The sequence below is a fragment of the Lissotriton helveticus genome, chromosome 7 (assembly GCF_964261635.1).
Source record: "Lissotriton helveticus chromosome 7, aLisHel1.1, whole genome shotgun sequence".
NCBI classification, from domain to species: Eukaryota; Metazoa; Chordata; class Amphibia; order Caudata; family Salamandridae; genus Lissotriton; species Lissotriton helveticus.
Window position 1 is genome coordinate 1,431,454,715 of NC_136068.1, and position 24,501 is coordinate 1,431,479,215.

Sequence of the window (24,501 nt, forward strand, 5' to 3'; positions counted from 1 at the left end):
AAGCGCTCTGTTACCATCTAGGGTCAAGTTCGAGCTATATAAAACTTTATAAATAAATAATAAAAATAAAATATTAGGTCTTTCAAACACAATGCTGCAATTCAGCACCATCAATCAAGGTTAAGTTAATCTGAAGAACTTTAATGAACATGAAATGTCATGATGTCAGGATATTACCTCCGAGAAAAGACAACAAACTGTGCCAATTGTTAAAATAAAAGTGATTTTTTTTCTAGAGAGTGGTTAAAAAAACATAGAAGGCAGTCACGTTGATGACAGAGTCAGAGTCATGTGTAGGCACAAACGCTGTATGAGGTTCTTTCTACTATTAGAATGTACATGTGATTATTAACATCATTATAAGAAAATTCGGTCTATGAATAGCAACGGTTTCTCCCAATTATTGAAATTCAATGAAACACTTTTATGTTGTGTCTTTTATAAATGGTATATTTCGTTTTTTTCTATAAAATCTAAAAAAAACCTGAAAACATACATAGTTTACTATCATCAAGTGTTTTTTGCTTTTATCAAAGGTACAAAGATGGCTTTAAAGTTTCTAAGAAAGAAAACAACAAAACAGAAGAGTTTTCTTCAAGAGTATTGTATTTCACGATACCTCTCTGCCTGCCCATACATCATTGGCATGTATGATATAGCATTTGAAACAGATGAACACTACGTCTTTGCACAGGAGTATGCAGCAGCTGGGGACCTGTTTGATATCATACCACCTCAGGTAAGCATTACATAAATAGGCATTGAAGAGCTTAAATTGTGGTGTATGTGAAACTTTGGCACTCATTAACTTAAATACATACTTTTCATTAAAACAATGAATTCCCATATTAAACCACACAGTTAATTAGAATAATGGATGGAATTAAAATTAAAAATTGAATTGGTTCAATGCACTGTAACTGTAACTGTTTAACAAACATTTCTAAGCCATGTGGATAGTTGTCTTCTTTGATTCTGTGGGATCCTCGCAGGTGGGTTATGTAAAGCAACTTTAGTAGATACAGGTTTGGACCCCAAACATCAGTTCTTCCTTTACACTAAGTAACAATACATACTGCTGTCACACATGGACACCAGTAACCTTTAAATCCTATTTATCATCATTATCAAATATCATGCTTATTCATCATGTTGACAGAGATTTTTTATCTCTAATATGCCAGGGATAGACAGACATATGTCAAGGAATGCAGCATTGAGTCAACAATGCCCACAGTAAGGCAGAGGGCAGCTAAAATGTTGTTGAAAATGTCCACGATATATCATGGTTTGACTACCATGGTGTCATTGATAGCCAAAACAAAAATCAGTCATGCCCATAATATGTCAAGGATGGATAACTATTATACCAGGGATGTCTGGAACATTCTGAAGAAAGTTTTAATACTGCACAAGATAGCCCACCATTATGTTATTGATAGCCATAGTGTTGCCATGAATTCCCACAGTATGTAAAGCATGGTCCATACTAAAGCATGGTAAGATACCAAAATGTAGTGGCACCTAATGTAAGTTTCTACTAAAATGGATGTTATAGATACCTGCAGTGCCCGCATTTTAAAATCAATCATACTGCTGCATCGCTGGGGTAAGTGGCTCTGCTCTGGTTACACAGGAAGACATGTGCAGACGTGTGCAGACTGGGGTAAGAAGACTGCTGTCTGACCTAGCCTGTTATCTACACACAGTAGCCTGTCACAGATGGGACTTTGAATAAATAGTTTGTGGCCTATGCAGACGTTTTAATTTAATGCCATATTTCCCTGAGCAAGCCTTAATGACATTTAGGTTTTGAACTATCCTTCGGGCCAAAGTTTAATTTATATGCTTAGATTGGGTGAGATTACATGGATCAGGAGAAACTGTAGTAAAGACTCTGACTTCCACACAGTACGTAAAGAATTGGAACAATGCTTCAGCTGTAGGGGATATTCACAAAGGTTCTGAACCAACCTGAAAACAAAATACTCTCTGCACAGCTACAGTCACTACTAAGGATCAGGGATGGTAAATACAAAAACACAAGTACAGGAAGCTTACCTTTATCACCAGATACAGTGCACCAAGCCGTGCTATCTACAAGATCGTATATAAATACAGGCACCTATTAAGACTGGTAATACCAGCAGCGGGTTTGTAGTGATGCAGTATATGTTGGTGCCTCCAGTCGTAAACGTGTGTGTAAAGCAAGACCATACAGTGAACGGTGCTACAGGTAAGAGGATAACCTAAAACCCCCAAAATGGACCGAAATCCTTGATACAATTATACAGGTAGCCTGTGCACACGTAATCCTCCTTAACAGTATTGATACTGCAAGTATCTCATGAACATAACAATAACAGTAGTCGTATTGACGTTTTTTTTCCGTGTGGTTTATTTGTGTTTCAGGTGCCCAGCCAACATGTGTTTCGTCAGGGTGTAACCCTCGACGTCTTCAGGGCTATAAGATGTATAATGGCAATATGTTACAACATAGCACTGTACAGTTGGAATCAACTGACAATGGCAGGCTAATGAACTGTGACTCTAGTGTAAACTTCACCCGTAGTGACAAGTACCCTCAAATCCAAGATCTTTGGGTGTACCATGCAAAGTGATAGAATGCATCCCCAGTGATTTTTTAAAACTTATGGTGTATGACAACAAGAACTTAGTACTTACATAATATATATACACATAAAATTGCACTAACTATCGATCCACATATTTCAAAAATATTACAATACCGCAGTTCTATTGTGAATCATCAGTGCCTTACAAGATCATCATACTTCTGCGTGACAAGTGCTGGAAGTGGAAGGGATACATTCCCCAGAAGAGACCAAAAGGAATATGGGGAGTAGGATGAAAGGGCATGCAGAAGGCTGGAAGAGCATAACCAGAGAGCACATCTTACCTATTGGACAGATGGCTAGATGAAAGAGTATCTGGGAGAAGGGAAACATCATAATTCAGTAAGTATTTAAGTTGGGTCGCGATACATGGGAGTAAACATAGGGGAAGCAGTTGAATAGCAACAGTGCTCACCTCTCCGCCGGTTATACTTCCGTCCCAGCTGTGGCGTAAGTCACTCAGTGGTGAGAGTAATCAGAAATAAAATGGTAAGTACCATAATATGAGCACTAGGGGGAGAAGCGGGAGCAGTGTCACCAAGACAGTCAAAGATAGCATATCTGTAAGACATATTATCCTGAAGGCATGTGCCTAGTGCCCACTGTCCAAGATCCTAAAAGTCCTCAACTGATTGGATCAATTTAAGATGTGGTAGCGAGTTTATGAAACAATGTCATCCTGAGGGCAAGCGGCAAGTATCCACTGTTACCCACCCCAGGAATCAAATCACTGTTCAAGTAGATCTATCATGCAAGCAAAATAATGCAGCAATTGAACATGGTAGACACGGTAATAAAATAAAAACCGTCCAATTCAAAGTATTATGATAAATAATGAGTTTGTTAGGTAGCCCACTATGGCTCACATAAATGCGTAACATATGACCCTATAAAGCGTTTAAGGAGCCGTACGGGACTCGCGGTAAATGTAACAGCAAAGTATCTAGAAAGACTTGTGTTGTCTGGTCCCTGGCAGGACCTTCAAATTCCCCTGGGTGAGGGTAAGTGCAACGGAAGAAAATCTAAAACAGGAGCAGGGATAGCACTGGCACAGGTTTCTGCCCATGTCCACTGGGAGGCAGGTGATCTGACCTCCAGCCTGGTGCACGGTGAAGTGGATTGACTAAGTCAGAATCAAACCTGAGAGTGTGGGCTTGGGCTCCCATGTAGTTTCACAGCACTTTGTGCTGGTGCCTCATGTGAGGCAAGTGCATCCACTGATGAAAAAAAAAATTGTGCCAGTTGGTGCTTTTGCTTCTAGGAAGAAAGGAACACAAAAATAACATGAAGGCAATATTAACCTGGGTGACAGGTTTCAAACTTAAAATAGCAGCAGTCTCAAGAAGGCACAAGGGCTCCCTCGATTAGGATAATTTCACTTTGTGCCCCAGAAGGAGAGGCTCAGCTGATGGTATTGGTGTGTGTTGGGGACCTCTAAAGAGCTGTGGTAGGCACATCAAGAATCAAAAAAGGCCCTTGTCACATTTTCAGGAATAACATATGCCTCCTTGGGCTAAAACTCCATGACTTCTAGGATAGTTTTTGCAGCAGATACAAGCTCTTTTGTAGGTTTTGCCTAAATGTTCTGGAGTGCCGGACTCTTTATTGTTTTATCCTCCGAGCTTGGTAGGCAACTGAGATAAAGCGAAAATAACCCTGGACACTGGAATTTTCAAAGCTTTGTTGACACATTCAAGTGAGGCTTAAATAACTAAATATTCTTAGTGCGAATGAAAAAGTTACATTCAGTGCATGTTTCTAACGGCAGCTCAAATGTTGGAAAGCACAGTGGTGGAAGGGTTTATGGTTAGACTTTGACTATAATGGTGACATTCTTATGAAGCCTGTAGGCCTGAATGTTCATAAATTCATGCCTCTTGTGTGATAAACGTAAGGGGGATAGTGCTAGTATGCACAGCATCATAGGTGCCTCTGGCTTCTGAGATTCAGACTGCATTTAGAGGGTTCTTTGACCTGGGTGACATTCTTTACTTTGTTCATCGTGTATGTTGGGAAGCCCTCTAAAGTGTATCACCATAGGTAATTCCTCTCCCCATTCTGTACATTTTTGCAAATTAATGCTTAGTATCTAGTTTTGTGTGGAGCCCAGTACTTTTAATTTCATAATAAAAACACTGACTGACAGCAACGTTTTAAGAGTTCTTTGTTGTGTTGCGGAGTTTTCAGTCTCTAACCAGCAGCACCTCCCATGAGTAAGCCTTGGACTGTTCTGCTTGGCAAGCCAGAGAGAGTCAGGTGCTAGAAAGAGACATTTAGTGCCCTGTTTAGAGGTCCACGGTACAGGAACCCCGGCACACCACATGCGAAAGACTACTGTGACATTTGAGACCCAGTACTTTCTAGCTGCTCTGGGACCCTCCACACCTATTTCTCACACTATCACATCAGCCCAAGTAGTTTACCGGCAGACTTGAGCAGGTAGTCTATCGTCTTGTCATGTGACCTGCTGAAGGGTAGCTGGACAGAGCAAACCATTGCATGCATATGCCCTTTTGCTGTAGGCACCAAGAGACGACCTGTGGTTAAGCATCGTCTGCAGAGAGTGGACGAAGAAAAAGGTCCAGTGGGTTTGGGTCTCTGCAGGCCAGGATGGTCTTAAGGCCAGAACTCTGACACTCAGGTCAAATATCCACACAATCTTCCACACGCACCATATAGCAATCCCCATTCCTATAATCATACTGAGACCATGGATGGGGAAGAAAATAGGAAAAGTAGAAAGATGGTGAGGAGTGAGATAACAACCAGATACAAGTACACATGGGGTGAGAAGCCATGCATTATCACTTAGTGCTCCAAGCCCAATGGTGTAGAGACATTCAAAGGGAAAAATTAGTTCTGTTATGTCAGAGGTTAAAAGAAACCGCTCATCCACTCAAAAGATGGTGAGACCCTAATACTCCTGAGGCAGTGTGTGCACAAGAATGGAGAGGAACACCATTTATTCAAGAACAAGGAACTGATAAGAAAGCCTTTGAATCATGAGGAGGCCAGACCCAAAGAAAACTCTGTGTGAAAGTAGGGTAACAATCAAGACCGCAAAATGGTTAGCCTGGTAGTACACATTTCAATAATTAGTCATGAACTTATGAAACACTCACCAGCCAACTGGATATCTAAACTATTGTCATTTTCTACAATTCCACCTAAAGAGCCTTGTGGAACTCAAGGCAACACTAATTATACGATTAATTAAACCCAAACACTCAGCATGATTACACACCAAAAAAGTCTCAGTCAGTGTGCCTTGCCCAGATAAGGGCAGAAGAGGACGTGGACCACTGCCATTGATGGCCACACTGAACTCAAAGCATTCTCCTCATCACATAGAACCCACACCATCAAAACCAAAGCCACCATCTGCAAAACGACCATCAACAAAGGAATAAATAGAGGCAAACCACTCTTCTAACCTGTCAACTACTGAATCAATCCTCTTCCATAATCAGTCGACAAGTGCAACTTCATGAACAACTTCTATGTATTTATGAATGTATGTATGTAGCAATGTATTTTTATAGGTGGAATTCAGGTATTGTGGCTTAGTCAAAAGACATTAGAGTGCTGTACAGAGTAAAAGGAAATGAAAAAGTCAACACGTGATAGAAAGATGGTTTCTAAGTGCATTAGCGGAATATTATTGCACTGTCCTGTAGTGTTCTGAAGAACCAGGTCTTCACACTCATCTCTTTCCTAAACTAAAGCAGTGTTGGGGCAATACAGTCATTCCAGATCCTGGAGGCCTATGTGTAGAAAGCCTGTTGTTTTATTAATTTCTTTCTTTCACGTCTGTGTCTCCAGTGCAATGGTTTCTTCGCTGCTAATATGCTGGAAGCTACTGCAGATGGTGATATCAATAGGCATGGGCTTCTATGTATTTTTGTAGAGAGAGCTGTTACTTGTCTATCTTGGTTTTCTTCAGGATGTCTTCCTAAGGGTGAGGTTTGTGTACAGGGTAATCTGAGTGATTTGCATTGGGTGAAAGTTGGGGTTAAAACCTGCCAAAGTTGCAAGAGATAGATGGATTGTCACTAAAAGTGACACAAAATAACATTTATGAGCAATGATTATGCCAGCAATAGCCATAATGTCAGAAGGTATCCCAACAGTATTTGAAGGATGGACAGCTTTATGCCAAGGATAGTGGTAGAAATTGGGTTTCTGGTTGGCACAGGTATACACCCTGTCCCAGCAGGAACCACAACCCTATTCAGGGTATGTCTGTAACATGTTGCTCAAATACAGATTTACCTTTAAAAAAGGAAAGACAAGAGGTGTTTGGCATAACAGAAACAGTTGGTTTAATTAAACACTTCGGCCAGGGGCACCGTTACTGAATCGTGTCTGAGGACTACCTCAAAGTACAGTTAATCTGAGTGGATGTTTATACAGTTTTTGGGAATCATAAAAATACCTCCTGCAATCCTCGTTTGGTAAAAGAATGCAGGCCTTGTCTGTGGAGTTGTAAAAAAGGTCCCTAGTAACAACTGCACTCATGCCTCGACCTTGCATGGACACAATGTGGGCCAGTGGGCAATGTGTCCAGCAGTCCCTGCTCGCATAGGGCATGCTGCGGGCCAGACGGGGGAGGTGCAGGGTGAGGGGTAGTAAACTCGGACATACGACAGAACGGAGGAAAGTAATTATTACGTTCCTCCATTCCGTCGTATGTCCAAGTTTACTACCACCCCATTGTACCTCTCCCCCGCCCTGCCCCATAGCCCCTCAGCATGCCTTATGCGAGCCACCACTGGTGTCCAGATGTCCAGCATGAGGGGCTTGTGTACTTTGTGTGCTGTGTGTTGATTGGCTGTGTGTGCCTAAATTCATGTGACATCTGACTTTATAGTATTTTGGGAATGTGCACACCCCATATGTGCTTTATTGGGGCCAATTTTCCTGGGCCCTTTTGGTGTCGCTGCGTATACCTGGGAGATGAACCTGAGTTTCCTGTTTGCACGTTTGTCTGCCAGCTACATGCCATCCCACCTGTGACCTGTCAATCAGTTAGCTCGCCACTAGCCTGTAAAGCCTAGCTGACCACGTATTTCTGAGACTGGGTTGATGGAGAGTTAATGATGGGCAAATTTGACAATAGTCATTCGTATATGCAAGTGTATCATTCATTATAAGCATTGGCATCGATGTTATCAATATCAACAACACACTTTAAATTAACATGTGCCCACTCTCTGTAGCTTGACACAGAGCAGTCAGGCTTAACTTAAGAGACAATGTGTAAAGTACTTGTGCGCACAGCCCATAGTAACTCAGTGAAAGCACCATAAAATGATTCCACACAAGTTTAGAAAAATAGAGAATAAATTTAAGAGTAAAACAAAACCAAAACCACAAAAATCCAGTGGGTTGATGTCAATTTAGGAAGTTTTAAAGAATAGACTGTTTTGTAGTGCTTAGAAATAAATAGTGCCAACCGGGGATATCTGGTCACGCCCGACAGATGCAATTCCAAAAGTTCAGGCCGACCGCAATGGAGTGCGTATCGGGTACAGGGACCAGTCTTGGCCCGCTGAAGAGTACCTTGGATCTGTCGAGGATGAAGCATGGAGCAAAGGAACCGATGCACCATTGTTGATCTCGCAGAGGGGTAGATGCGTAGGTTCTGAGCTGTGCAAAGTAAAAGGATGCGTGGAGAGTCAAATTGCGATGAACATCGGGGCGATGCGCCATTGTCAAACCGCTGGGCTGTAGAAAATGAGTGCAGCACAAAGCAATGCTTAGGCGCTGAGCCGCCCAAAGTCGGAGCTGCATCAAAAATAGGGAACAATGCGTTGCACTGTCGACGATGGTGTGTCGGATGTAAGTTCAAGTGGCGATGCAGCAGTGTTGAAGGAATGCGCTGGATCCGATCAGCTCAACTTTGTCAATGCTTGGATTTTCTGGGTTGTAGCACTGAAAACGTACTTCTATTGGCCCAAGACTGGATTGGCACCACTTGGCAGAGCAGGACTCACAGCAGACAGAGTCCAGGTGCTGTTTGCAGGGTGACGTCTTTGATATCCCTGAGACTTCAGAAACAGGAGACAAGCCAACAAGCCTCGCAGATACTTTGGTTCTGGGATGTATTGATGCAAGTCCTTCTCACTCCCAGCCAAGAGGTTACAGGCAGCAGGCAGCAAAGCAGTTAATCAAGCTGTCAGTCCCTCCCGGCAGCACAGCAACCCTTCTTCCTGGTAGAATGTCCCCAGTTCCAGAAGTATTCTGATTTCGTGGTGTCAGAGATCCAGTACTTATACCCAGTTGGGCCTTTGAAGTAGGAAGACTTCAAAGAAATGTCTTTAAAGTGCACAAGACCCTGCCTTTCCTGCATTGGCTTCAGACCCACTAAACGGTGGTATGCAACCCTTTGTATATGGACTAGACACAGTACTTTCAGGTGTAAGTGTCAGCTCCTCCCTCCCATCTGCTCAGGATGACCCATCAGCATGCAGATGGCCACTCAGTCCCACCTACCCTTCCCTTGTGTGTGACTGTCAAGAGGTAATGCAGGAAGCCAGCTGTCAGCCACTCCAGAAACCTATTCCAGAGACAGGCAGAAGGCACCACATGGTTACTGTAATAAAATGTCAACTTTGTAAAAGTGGCATTTTCAGAATTGCAATTTAAAAACCAACTTCACCATAAGTTGTGTTTTTTAATTGTGATTCTAGAGGAACCATATTGGGGGTTTCATCGTTTTCCCAATTGGAAATGTTATCCTATAGGAGAGATAGGCCTTCCAGTAGTGAAAAACTAATTTAAGAGTATTTTCACTACCAGGATATCTTAAACTTAAAAATGCATGTCCTACTTTTTAAGTGCACTGCTCCCTGACCATTGGCTGTCCTGGCCCTACCGTAGGTGTGACATGTATGTAATAAAAGGAAGGTTTGGGCCTGGCAAGCAGATTAACTTGCCAAGTCAAAATAGCAGTTTGAAACTGCACACACAGTTCGGCAGTGGCAGGTCTGAGGCATGTTTAAAGAGATACTTCATTGGGTGGCACAATCAGTGCTGCAGGTCCACCAGTGCAAAGAGAACAATTGATGGACAGAATGCTACACAATGTCAAACATTCACCCCAGTACAGAGATCTGGTCCTAAATCCATTGTTTATCCGCTCCCCGTGCCATTCTAGTTCAGACGCAACCATATGCAAATCAGTCTTGACCCTGTTCCCCATGGGAACATTCCAGCCGGAACTGCCAGGTCAGGTCCTCCCTGGACTGGAAACAAGCATCGTGGGACCGGTTTCGGAGCATCACCCCTCATCAGCCAGGCTAGCTTGACTCCAGTGGCATGGAAAGCACTGGACCCACGTCTGGGCATATCAGTCCCTCTCGGGGTAACGAATGCAAAAAGAACAATTGATGGACAGAATGCTGCACAATGTCAAAAATTCACCCCAGTACAGAGATATAGCATTTAATTTACAGGCCTTGGGCACATGTCGTGCACTTTACAAGGACTTCTAAATAAATCAAAGATGCCAATGGTGGATAAACCAATGTTACCATGTTTTAAGTAAAGAGCACGTGCACTTTAGCACTGATTAGCAATATTAACGTTCCTGGATTCTTAAAACCAGCAAAAACAAAGTCAGCAAAACAGTCAAAAAGAGGAGGTCCTGAGGCAAAATGTCAGGGAAAACCACGCCAAGGATGGCAGGTCTAACAGGTAGCCAAAGGTTTATCACAAATGACAATAATATATCATGGATGGGCTATTGTTACTCCAGGGATAGCTGCAGATAATGCCAAATATAGGTGAAGATTTGGCAGATATATGATGGAATCCCGCATGCATTTCCCACACATGCCTTTACTTCGCAGTCACTACCCTGACTGTGACGTTACCACATGTTCCTTTACCTCATAAGTCATTAAAAAGACTTGCCTTAGGGGGGCGCTGGACTTTAGAGTCCTATAAATTACTATTCCAACACCAGTCAGTGTTTCAATAGGGAAGGTGTTGGACTTAAAATCCAACACAGGTTCAATAATGCATCAGTAAAGCAACTTGTTGTAACCACTTGCGTGGTAAAGTAACTTGTGCTAACGTCGCAGTCGGGGTACTGACTGTGGAGTAAAGGCATGTCATGGTTCTGTTTGTGGCGTAAAGGATGTTTCCCAGAATTGGCATTCATTATATAAGGGTTAGCTAGAAGCTAAGCAGGAAAGTCCAACATATGTTGAGGACTGGACACTGTTCTACAAGGGATAGCCACCATGTTGTCATGGATGGCAACAATATGTGAAGATTGGGCCACTATCATGCCAAGGTCACCATGTGAACCCACAATATTGTTATGGTTTTGCCATTATTAAGGCAGGCATAACCTGATTGTACCCAAGAAGGTCCACAGTATATTAACAATCAGCTATTTTTCAATACTGGGAAAGTAACGAATGTGATACAGAGTCCTATAATGTCAAAAATGGTTGGCTGTTATGGCTAGCAAAGCACCCAAAAAGTAAAGAATTAGGTATATTACCTTCTTAGCTACATCAGCCGGACTTTAATGCCCTTTGCAAAAATACACACACAAACATCAGCCACTTGCACGAAGAGTACTGAAGTCCCAGTCTTCAATCGACTGGAATTGTTTGTTTAAATTCTCAAGTATGCGCTAACAGGCACAAAAGCAACCATACTCATGCTCACACTAGTCTACCAGACAGACACACGAGCATAAGAACACTCAACCTGACTGTAAAACACACACACATTTATACACGTATGCTAACGCGGGATTACTGGTTACTAGTTATCTTACCAAATCCCAACCTTGTCGACTGAATCGTTGGTACCTGTCGTTGAGTAAAAGGTAATCTTTATAATAAGTCAAACAATTAAGAACTTCCACCACTCTAAATGACCACTGACCAAATTTAAGTTTCAAAGATTTAATATAAAGTCAAAGATAACTGAAGATACAAACTTCTCAAAATGAGATTCAAAAGGTAAATTGGTATCACTATAAACATAAACTTCTTGAGTAATCTAAGTCTGAAAAACAAAATAATAAGTACAATCTCGAAAACCATCAGGGTTGCCAAAATAGATACAAGTTGCAACCTCAAAGTCATTACAGAAAAGAAAAATTAAGGTTAGTCTGTCCCTACACTATACTAAGTGACATCCCTACTTAGCAAGATCTTAACCCTCTAGGTGTCAGCCGTGGTGACTTCCTAAGAAGATCACGCACTTCTCTTTGTCTCTTCCCTGATAATGGGTCTCTCCTGATCAGCCTATCTGCCTACCCATCCGCTTCCTTAGGCTCCCAAAATCATCTGCTCTGCTCTCCTCCCGGGTCTCTTTCCCTAATACCAAATCACATTTTCAATAGAAACGCCCCTTGGGACGCCCCTCACGTGGTACATCTTTGCGCGGCAAACTCCATGATGGTACTCTTGAAGACCCTCGTTATAGTTGACCTTGGTTCCCAGGCTTCTTCTCCAGTGCGCTGATACCCCCTGAAATTCCTGGAAACTCCTACAGGCCTGCGCAAGGCGCCACTGAACAAAGTCCCTTTCATTCGAGCTGATTAGGACCCTCGCACCTGCATACAGCTCGTCCTGCAGTGGGCCTCAAATTCCAGACTCCACCATATCTTTAGTCGTAAAACACTCTCAAAGCTCTGTGCTGGACACCTCGCGACCTCTTCTCTAACGAGCACATGACGATTTAAACGACATGACATTATCTCCTCTGGCCTACTTGATTTACATGCAGCAGGTCCCTGCACTCTTAAAACGTTAACTTGATTTAAACAGCAAACATTCTTAACTAGCATACGTTTCTAAAATAACACATCTATAAAGCATATACTTTTAACCCTAAGTTCAATAGTACATTTGGAAGAACCATGTCAACCTTATCTCACATTAATTTAGCAGCACGTTCAGGTTTGCTGTGAATTGCCCTAAGGCCTACACAGTATACTGGATTTCAAAGTTACATTTAATTCGGACATGATTCTTTTAACATGAGAACATGAGGTTTTCACATATATTCCAACATTTCTACATTAATCTCACACCGTTATAATTATAGTTACTCTACTTAACATTCTATACATTTCACTACTGAATATAAAACACTCGTGTGCAAAACATGTTTAAACTAACTACGTGCTTGTAAATATGGCGTACTTATACATTTTTTCAAACTTGTGCTCTCTCAGTCCCCCCTTTGATGACCTTCAGGGGTCATCATCACCAAGACACCAAAAATGTAGAACCCTTCAAAGTGAAGACAGGGCAGTTCCACCTCTTTTCATACTCTCTAATGCTTTCAGACTCTTATATTGAGTGTCCTGCATCGCTGTCAACTCTTCTTCCTGTTTTCTCATAGTTCTCTGCAACCTATTTGCTCTATAACATTGATACAAACGCACCAATCCCCACAAAGTGATTACACAAATCACTATTATGATGATGGGTTTCAGTATGTACCAAACGATACCCTTTCCTAAGTTGGCAAACCAACTTCCAACTTTACCCATTCCATGACCTACTTTTTCCCACACATTTACCTTTGCTAGGTCCTCAATTTCGTAGTGTATGGCAGTGATATTTTGTATATACTTCTCTAGAGGTTTTGAATTGTCTGGAATGTAAGTACAGCATTCCTGGACCTTCAAGGCCTTACAGACTCCTCCCTCTTTAGCTAACAGAACGTCTAAAGCAAGTCGGTTCTGAAGAACCATTGCCCTAATCGATTGCATCTCCCCTTCTATCAGCATCAAGGATCTTGCAGTAAAGGCAGATAGCCTATCTACGACTGTAGCTAACCTCCTGATCTTAATGTCATTCATTATCAATCCTAAGAAAGGGAATGCAGCACCTAGTACATCTCCAACTACTTCTGCTGCACCCAGCCCTCGTTTCCATCTAGTTGATATTTCCTTCTTAGGCGTGTCTAAATTCTCAACATGATATATTTTAGGGAAGACAACAGCCAGATAGCATGATCCGTACCAATTATCTGGTAACTTCACATAGGCATTTCTTCCACATACAAAATATACATTTGGTATTGCTTGCATCCCTTTCAAAAAGTTCTTAGAGTAATACTCCAATTGAAAGGCATGTTCACAATGGACTTGACCTACATAAAAGTTTTCATAATAGGAGTAACTCCTGTGAATGCACAGTTTTCCCCGTTTATCCTTATCCAAAGCAATTGGACCAATACTACCTTTTCTTTGATGTGCCCTTTCCTCCTTGGTCCAATCTGTTTCCCATTGTCCTGATGCCTTCAATATCTTCTGCCTCCTGTATCTAGTATCTACCTGTGCTATAAACTTTTTCTCAACTTCTGATATTTGACAAGTCAGATTGTTCCTTCGAGCATGTGAAGTATCTAACGTTTTCCATGGAATAAACCATTTGTGTAATCTGTCTTCGCTTTTGTAGTAGTCCCATTTGTTCAAATGCTTGAAATTCGGAACCTCTGGCAATGTCGAGTCGAAATTCGAGAAATAATACTCGAATCCTTCTCGTCCATAAAACATGCTCAACAATAAACTGCACGTTATTCCATATGTCAACGGAAGATGATGGTATCTGATACCCTCCTCCACTGAAGCTGGTAATTGCATACAAACGTAACAATCCTTCACTTCCATGGCATCAACATATTCATAAAGCAATTTAGCATAAGCATTTGACTTGTAATTTCCCTGTGACTCATCTGTGTGAAGCCTTTTTATTTCTGCATCTAACAACGCTTTGTCTTTCTCATTGACGTTTCCCTTCCCTTTAATAATGGTAGTTTTCGGGGTTGATACTCCCTTATCCTCCTTGACTGCGGTTTCATCCCCTTCGTGTCCCACTAGGAATGAAACAGTTACCACTAAAATTATAAGAGAAACCACTACTCCTAAAAGTGTAACAGCTATACATTTTGCCCTGCGGTTCGGGTTGCCAGCCTCCATGTTCTCAAACAGTGTAGTTCTTGACTTTCTTCCAGCATTCACTTCCTCTTCTTTTCAAACAAAGTCTTTCTCTCTTGCAATGTCTTTCTTTGAACACTTGGAAGCTTGACAATTTATTTCCACAAAACAGTTCAAAGTCCAGTAGAAAATAGACAACCCTAGCCCTTCTCCATCCACTAAAAGGAATCCCCTATCACTTTTCTTCTTCCACTCGGCGCTAGGTTATCTTGCAACAAGTTTACAATTTCTTTTCAAAAGTCTTATTTTCGTCTGAAGTTATGTATGACTCAAGGAGTGACACTACGTCTTCATAAATGTCCATCCGAAGTATCATTCCCTCAGGTTCTGGGCAGTTCGTACCACAACATGGAAAGTCAACTTTTTCTAGGATTATTCTCCTTATTTCGCTCAAGACAAGTGGACGGACAAAATTGAGAGTTAGCGTTTTTTCAATTTCTACTCCTGGTACTATCAGTTCTACATCCACAATTACAAAGGGGTCCGTTCTAATCAAAATCACTTTCTTCACCTTTCCAGTTCTGCGCCCCTTTGAAGACATTCACAATATGGTATTAATCCACAACAATAAGCGCTCCTAGCATTTCTACTACTCGCTCAAGCATTTCCAAACGAAGAAGAGTTCCCTCCAATATTGGATATCGTGAACAGCAAACTGGAAACTCAACTGTCTCTAAAATCAATTTTCTTATTCCACTCAGGAGAGCAGGATGAACGATGTTGAGTGTCAGCAACCTTTCGGTCTCCGCTCCTGGCAGTAGAAACCTTATTTGCACTGTGATGATCGGGTCAGTTCTGATCAGTTCCACTTCCCTGATCCTCCCTGTTCTGTGTCTCCCAGACATCTGCAACGAGGTAGGTCCAGTCGGGAGTAGAGTATCTTCTACTAGGCACTCGCACCCTCCTTGATCTTCTAAGACCCTCCTCGGCTTGATCCTGGATATCTTCTTCTGGATCTGAGTCTTCGGATATAGGAGTAAGCGTTTCTTCCTGGGCCGACCTCAAACTTAGCCTTCTTCTCCTTGTTGGCCAAGTGGCAGCTTCAAGCCTTATTCTCCTATTCCTTGTCCTCTCACTTGGTTCTTGGTCGCTTTGATACGGATCTGAGTCTGAGTCGTATTCACTTCTGCTCTCTCCTTCAGTTGCGTCTTCTGTCTCACTGCCGTCCTGCCTTCGCTCTTCTTCTGAATCCGTTGCGTTCCCAACTTCTTCTGACACCCCCTCAGCTGCCTCAATCCCTTCTTGCAACTCTTCTTCCACTTCCGGGCTTTCGTCTGGGATGGGAGCTGTTCCTTCTAGAGGTGCTGGAACTCTTCGAGTATGGGAAGCATGGATCCAATTTGGCAGCCCCCCGCACTTCACCGCGGTGTTCGTTATCAGGATTACCTGAAAGGGCCCACGCCAGCGAACATCTAGGCAGTTCTTCCGGACGTGTTTTTTAACTAAGACCCAGTCCCCTGGGTTCAGATCATGACACAGGTTCCTCGATGCTGGAACTTCAGCCGCATGCACCTGAAGGGACACAGAATGGATGGCGTCAGACAGTCCTTTACAATAATCCAAGATCAGATCATCTGTAATATTCAATAGGGCAGTAGTTGGAACTGTAGGAAGTCTCATGGCCCTCCCCATCAGGATCTCGTGGGGAGAGAGACCTGTCCTCCTGTCAGGTGTGCTGCGCATGCTCATGAGCACTAAAGGAAGAGCATCTGGCCAACTCAAGGATGTGGATGCCACTACTTTAGCCAATCTATTCTTCAACGTGCCGTTCACTTGTTCCACAATTCCTGAAGCTTCTGGTCGATAACTACAATGCAGCTTTTGATCGATATTCAGTGTGGAGCACAACATCTTCACTATTTCGCTGTTAAAATGTTTTCCTCTGTCAGATTCCAAAGAGGCAGGCACCCCGAAGCGCGGTATCAACTCCCTGAGCAACAATTTAGCCACTGTGAGTGTATCGCACCTACGTGTAGGGTACGCTTCAACCCATCTGGAAAATACGCATACAATCACCAACACATACCTAAGGCGATTGACTCTTGGCATTTCGATGAAATCTAATTGCATTCTATTGAAAGGCCCCCCAGACCTCCCAATGTGACTCAGTGTGACTGGTGTTCGTTTGCCTACGTTCAGTTGTTGGCAGGTAACACATCGCTTACATACTGATTCTGCTGCTATCCTAAATTTAGGGCAATACCAGGTCTGCCTAAACACTCTCATCATAGCATCCCTTCCTAGATGTACTGGACCATGTATTTCTCTTGCCATGGGATTAGCTAATTCTTCAGGTAACACAGCTCTCCCATCTGCTGAAACCCAAAAATCCATTTCACTTCGCACACAACCTGCTATTTCCCATGCCTTTTTCTCTGTTTCAGGTGCGTTCTCCTGCATTATTCTTAAATCCTCCCAAGTGTCTACAGTTTCTAACATCATACTTAATTCAGTCTTTTCTTCTGCACCTTCTATTTCCACCTTTGAGAAAGAATAATTTTGTTCCGCACAATAGCGTGCGACTTCATCAGCGTATCTGTTGCCTTGTGACACAAAATCTGTATTCTTAGTATGAGCTACACATTTTACTATTGCGATGTCAACTGGACCTTGCAATGCTTCTAACAACAGCCGCACAAATTCTCCATTTCGAATGGGCGAACCAGAGGAGGTCATGTAACCCCTCTGAGACCACAACTGCCCGAAATCATGAACCACACCGAAACCATATTGGCTGTCCGTGTAGATGGTGACTCTCTTTCCGTTTCCTGCTATGCAGGCACGAGTTAGGGCAATAATTTCTGCTACCTGTGCGGAATGTACTCCTTCCAGGCAAGCGGCTTCCACAACTCCAGTAATGGTACAAACAGCATAAGCTGCTCTCAACCGACCAGTATCGTCTCTTAAACATGAGCCATCAACAAAATAAATGTCATCGGGGTCTGACAATGGCTCATCCACAATATCTGGTCTGGGTTTCGTGCATAGTTCAGTCACATCAAGGCAATCGTGGTCTTTACATCCTTCGCCTTCTATTACCGTAGGTAATGGCATCAAAGTAGCAGGATTCAAGACAGAGCATCTCCTGAGAGTCACGTTCTCTGCGGCAAGTATAACTTGCTCGTAGCGCGTGAGCCTACTATTGGTCAGATGCTGCGTCTTCGTCCTGGTCATTAGCAATTCAACTGAATGTGGTACATACACCACCACTGGATGTCCCATCACAATACTCTCGCTCCTTTCAATGCTGACACCCGTTGCAGCAACGGATTTGAGACATCCGGGCAACGCTGCGGCTACTGGATCTAATGTAGCCGAAAAATATGCAACTGGTCTACGGGCATTTCCGTGGGTCTGTGCCAAGACTGACAAAGCACATCCCTCTCTCTCACAGCAATAGAGTGAAAATGACTTTTCGTAATCTGGCATTCCCAGAGCCGGAGCACGACATAAATCGTCTCTCAGCTGTAAAAACGCCACCAGACATTCTTCATCCCATGGTACCGGATCACTCACCTCCTTGTGCGTCAGTTTCTATAAGGGCTTTGCTTTCAGTGAGAAGTTAACTATCCACTGTCGGCAGTAACCCACCATTCCTAGGAACATTCTAACTTCTCTCTGTGTTGTAGGCGCATTCATTTTCATTATCGCCTCAATCCTCTCTGGGGACACCTTACGTTTCCCTTTTTCTAACCTGTGCCCTAGATACTGTACTTCTGTCAGACAATACTGCAACTTGCTCGGAGATACCTTATGTCCATTTTCAGCTAAATGGTTCAGTAAGGCAATTGAATCTGCTTTGCAAGCTTCCTCTGTCTCTGACGCAACAAGTAGGTCATCTATGTACTGTACCAGAACCGAGTTCTGCGGCAGTACTAGATTTTCGAGATTCTTCTTCAACAACTGGTTGAAGATGGATGGGCTGTCTGTGAATCCTTGTGGGATTCGACACCATGTTAAAACGCGATCTTCCATTTTAAAAGCAAAAAGATACCTGCTCTCTTCATCCAATGGGATTGAAAAGAAAGCCTGACAAAGATCTATCACTGTGAACCATTCTGCTTGACATGGTATTTGAAACAATATCACTGAAGGATTCGGTACCACGGGACAACATGAAACGACTATGTTGTTAATTTTTCGTAAATCCTGCACTATCCTGAATTTCCCGCTAGGTTTCTGCAAACCCATAATCGGGGAGTTACAAGGACTACCCACGATTTCTTTCAGTATTCCCTGCTGTATCATTGACTCGATCACAGGTTTTATTCCCGCAATCGTTTCCTGGGACAATTTGTATTGAGGCGTTCTTGGAAACTCAACATTTGGTTTTACCAGAATTTTTACCGGTTCTACCCCTTTAATCAATCCTATATCTTCTCCTGTGAAATCCCACACCTCTGACGCCACTGCATCTCTTAAATCTTGGGGAAGATCTTCTACAGTCAGAGTAGGATATAGTTCTACACAGAATTTTGAATTGGCCACCTTAAAGGTAGCATCATCGTCGGTAGTCTGTACCTCCACTCCTTGTGGGGTGCAGTATATGGTGCAGTTCAATTTGCATAACAAATCCCTTCCCAACAGACATACCGGACTCGAGTCACAAACCACAAACTGATGTTAATTCATGTGGTTTCCAATTTTCACAGACACTGGTTCTGTCAAGGGACTAGTCATTCTTTTATTTGCGACTCCTACCACCTGAATTGTTTCCCCTGACATTGGCAAGTCTGGAACCACCGCTGATCTCAGAGTCGAACGAGTAGCCCCAGTGTCCACTAAGAACGTAGTGGGACACCCTGCCACTTCTGCCTCAACAAATGGCCTTCTTTGATCCACTTCTAGGACTGCCCCAAGGGTACAGTCCTCTTCACTGCTCACCCGTTGTCCTGTCAATGGATCAATGTAATAACACTTTTCTTCCTCGATAAACAGAGGCATTTGTTTAAAGACCTTTCCCCCAGCTGCTATCTTCGGTGGCTGTGGGAATTGGGCCCGTGGAGCCGAAGTCCCCCCTTTGGCCACCTTATTACTTGGGACTGTCACCTTTTGTACTGGGACTTCTTGGACCTGCTCTTCTACTTCCAGCTCTCCATTTTCAGGGTTAAAGGGACACTCGCGTCGCCAATGCCCCACCTGGTGACACTGATGACACTTTGTCGTTTTCTTTAAAGTGGCAAAGTCTATCCTAGGTCTCTGCCCTTCCTCATTGTCCTTATTCTGACCGTTTGGCTTTCGTCCCATCCCCTGTTTCTGCTAGCCACCCTTCCCAGCGGACTGCATTTGCACCACCATCAATTTCTCCTTTAGATTCTTGGCTTTAGAATCTATCTCGTCACTGCAGTACCTCGCATAACGTAAAATCTCATCTAGTGGTTTGTTCTGCCAACAGATTAAATGTTGCTGTATCATCAAACAAATATCAGGTCTCAACCCCAAGACAAACTTTGACACAAACTGCCCTATATCTTTGGGATCCATTACATCTAGTCCACTGTATTGCTTGAATGTTTTCAATAACCTTTCATAAAACTTGTGAACTGTCTCCTTGGGTTCCTGCCTTGTTCGGTCTATTTTTACCCAATCTATGTCCTGTGGTGGTACCTTATCTTTCAGCCATGCTATTACCCTTTCATACTTTCGCATGACAATCTCGGATGGTCCATTAGTTCGAGCATCCCTCAATGGTTCAGCATTTGGCCATTCGACACTAGTCTTACAAGGGGTCCACAGATCAGATGGGACCACGATGTCAAACAACGTGTTCAAATCAATCCACAATACCTTCGAAATTTTAACAAACCTCTCTACCTGCTTATACCATTCTACTGGATTGTCCCGCAACTTCGGAAATGAGTTGGTAAATGCAGCTAAGTCTCCTCTACTCCAGGGCACATGTACATAATTTCCATTTGATATTTCTCGCAAAGGGAATGCCTCCATATGCATTACCCTTCCCTCTGGGGTCATCACATTTGTAATTCGTCTAACCGTGCCCTTTTTCGACCACCTTTCTTCCCATTTATCCAGTTCCCTCCACACTCTTATCCCTGATACCAGCTCTCTTATGTGTGTTTTTAATCCAGTAGTTCTCTTCTCATCTAGATCCTGGTCTGCGTACTGTAATCTGTGGTTACTCTGTAATGCCCTTGTCCTAGACAAATCCACGGCATATCTATCTGCCAAATCAGTCAGTTTCTCATGAAACGCTCTAGCTTTCCTAGTAATATCCTTTGCCATGAACAATAACTCATCCTGTTCATACAATTCTATCCTTTCCAAAGGCAATGTTCCATCTATTATCTCATCAACATCTGATTTTAAACTGGTAACATCAAGCCTTTTTGCCTTCATTTCAGCTTTCAAGACACTCAATTTAGCTCCTCCATCCGCATCTCTCCCATCCCAGCTCCGAGATCTACGTTTAGGTATTGGTGAGTTATAGGGAGTCCTCCCCTGTTCCCATCTCTCTAAGTCCCATGCCTTTCCATCTTCTCGGGGTGGGTGGTGAAACACTCCTTCACGCCTCATAGCCCCTCTCTCCCCATCCTGGCTAGTTTCACGGGATGCAGGGTAAGATGTTCCATTACTCCCTCTTTCCTCCCTACTTCCCTGTGATTCCTGATTATTCGAGGCGTGGCGGGACCTATCGCTGTTCTCCTTTCTCCAATGTTGAACATCTTCCCCGAGTGTATGATGAAGGCACCTAAACCTATTCTGAAAAGCCCGTACCGCCTCATCTCCTCCTTTCCCCCAGAGACGGGACATTTCCTCACATTCTACAATCCTAGTATTTTGTTCCGGCTGTTCTCTCTGATTTGTAGGACATGCATCCCCTCTATTCTCTTGACTTTGGCCTTCCCGGCCCTGACTGCTTTCGCTGGCCCCACAATGAGATACAGTCCCGTTACCCCTGCTTTCCCACTCTGGTTCTGTTCTTGTCCTGTTACTTGGAGATACTATGGACCCGTCCCATTCCCTCAAATCAGCTCTTAACTCTGAATAGGATCTTGGCCGTGGTCCCCTTAGATCCATTGGTCCTCTCGGACCTCCCTGTTCTGAATTGGGACCGACAGTTGTGTCTAATGGGGTATTCCATGTTACCGATCCTGGCAACTGCTTCCATGCATTTGTCACGTTATTCCTCCTTTCCATCTCGATCCTTTCTCTATCCAATTGCCTTTGTTGTTGCCCCCTATCTCTCTCAGGGTTATAGATCGAAACTATGGGTCCTATGGTCACAGGCACTTGAAGAGCGTCTGGTAATCCCACAGACTCAGCCCTTTCGGTGGTTGGCGTTTTCTGCACCACAAACCTTCCCACTACACTCTGTACAGTGTTGTTTGGAGGTGTTTCTCCACTTTTGATAGGTGTCCATTCCGATATAGGGAGTGGTGTATATCCCTCTATGTCATTCCCATCTTCCCTTGCAAGCCCTCTATCTTCAATTTCCTCAACTCTCGGAGGTGGTCTATCCATTAACAATCTGTTTATCAGATTGTCCTCCGACTCGCTTTCCTCGTCTTCTTCCATGAGGTTTCCTCCTCCTGACACCTCCCTCATCGGATACATTTTCTCCACCTCAATAGTCTGTACCCTCCAACGCTTTTCCTCCTCATCCCATTTGGAATCTCGCACTGCCCTTACCGATCGCGTCAGTCTTTGTTGACGCCTGTTCAAATTTCGGTCGTGTGCAGCCTTAATCCATGCATTAAGAGCCTCAAACTGTGTTGGTCTGGGCGAGGGTTTCAATGAGGACATGGTTGCTTTTAGCCGATGTAACACCTCTAATTTAAACGTCCCGTACCTCGGGAACTGCATTTCCTCATTCCCTTCCGTAAGCTTATTCCAAGCCCCAATCCACAATATGGTATGCAGCCCCACATTCGTTGCCATATAATGAGCTGGCGTACCCTCCGGCGGAGCCTCTTCCCCATAATAATGTTCACTTCGTTTACGTTTAAAAATCCCTTTCAAACACTTAAAACACTTCATGATTTCTCTTTTCTCCGCGTTCGTTTACTTCCTGATGACACTCCACCAATCTCAGCGCCGTTCTCACTAACTGGCCTATCCGTACGCGACTTTCCTCCGACGTCACTCTAGCCGCCCAACCAGAGCGCGGCTCTAGCTAACGTCACACCATCCGCTCAATCACAGCGCGGCTCTAGCCGACGTCACCCGTCCCCCTTCGCAGCAGTTCCCCTCCTTTCTCAGCTCGTCTCCTCGGTCATGCACGCGTCCCATTCATACTCTGAAAAATGATTACTTCCGTCCAAGCGATCACCTTTCTTGACTGTACGCCCACAGTCTTTCTGTAGTTGTCACCTTAACTTAGCGAAATATCTTTCCGTTTACTTCCAGACAATCGCCTTCTCCGATAGGTTACTCACACACAGTAACTTTCGACCAGCGTCCGTTACTCATACACTCACTCTTACACTCCCCCTATCTTGGATCCACGGCGGTCAATGGTACATCGTGACCTCCGTACTATGGTCGACAACTACCCTGGATGTTCGATACACCCAAAACCACTTAAGCTCTGGCCTGAACTTAAGATTTCACCAGTTCACCCGTTTACCAGGTTACCAGCTTACCAGGTTGCGCGCGCTCACAACCTTCTCTCATTCACACTACAGGCATTCAACTCCGCAAGACATTACAATACAAATACAACACAAAACACCGCAATCTGTTCACGCATGACCCTTTTTATACTCACTCTCCGATACTGCTGCTTTTCTCGCACCGTCTGCACCTTTCGGCACACGATTCTTCCGCTGCTCGTCTCTCGGCGTCTCGGGCCTTGGGGTAAACTAACCTCTCTAGATTACCTTCCTCAAGAAGATAACCATCCTCACTCTGCTACCAACTGCTAACGCGGGATTACTGGTTACTAGTTATCTTACCAAATCCCAACCTTGTCGACTGAATCGTTGGTACCTGTCGTTGAGTAAAAGGTAATCTTTATAATAAGTCAAACAATTAAGAACTTCCACCACTCTAAATGACCACTGACCAAATTTAAGTTTCAAAGATTTAATATAAAGTCAAAGATAACTGAAGATACAAACTTCTCAAAATGAGATTCAAAAGGTAAATTGGTATCACTATAAACATAAACTTCTTGAGTAATCTAAGTCTGAAAAACAAAATAATAAGTACAATCTCGAAAACCATCAGGGTTGCCAAAATAGATACAAGTTGCAACCTCAAAGTCATTACAGAAAAGAAAAATTAAGGTTAGTCTGTCCCTACACTATACTAAGTGACATCCCTACTTAGCAAGATCTTAACCCTCTAGGTGTCAGCCGTGGTGACTTCCTAAGAAGATCACGCACTTCTCTTTGTCTCTTCCCTGATAATGGGTCTCTCCTGATCAGCCTATCTGCCTACCCATCCGCTTCCTTAGGCTCCCAAAATCATCTGTTCTGCTCTCCTCCCGGGTCTCTTTCCCTAATACCAAATCACATTTTCAATAGAAACGCCCCTTGGGACGCCCCTCACGTGGTACATCTTTGCGCGGCAAACTCCATGATGGTACTCTTGAAGACCCTCGTTATAGTTGACCTTGGTTCCCAGGCTTCTTCTCCAGTGCGCTGATACCCCCTGAAATTCCTGGAAACTCCTACAGGCCTGCGCAAGGCGCCACTGAACAAAGTCCCTTTCATTCGAGCTGATTAGGACCCTCGCACCTGCATACAGCTCGTCCTGCAGTGGGCCTCAAATTCCAGACTCCACCATATCTTTAGTCGTAAAACACTCTCAAAGCTCTGTGCTGGACACCTCGCGACCTCTTCTCTAACGAGCACATGACGATTTAAACGACATGACATTATCTCCTCTGGCCTACTTGATTTACATGCAGCAGGTCCCTGC

The 24,501-nt window shown here is 43.5% G+C and overlaps 1 protein-coding gene across 1 annotated transcript in view; it reads left to right on the top strand.

The window, feature by feature from the left end:
* The window catches only part of LOC144767453 (serine/threonine-protein kinase SBK1-like), a 174,906-nt gene that overhangs the window by 84,720 nt on the left and 65,685 nt on the right, over window positions 1–24,501 (top strand). The window contains exon 3 of the mRNA XM_078650876.1: window positions 537–739. Within this exon, the coding sequence (XP_078507002.1) occupies window positions 537–739 (203 nt within the window). The remainder of the gene's footprint in view (window positions 1–536; window positions 740–24,501) is intronic.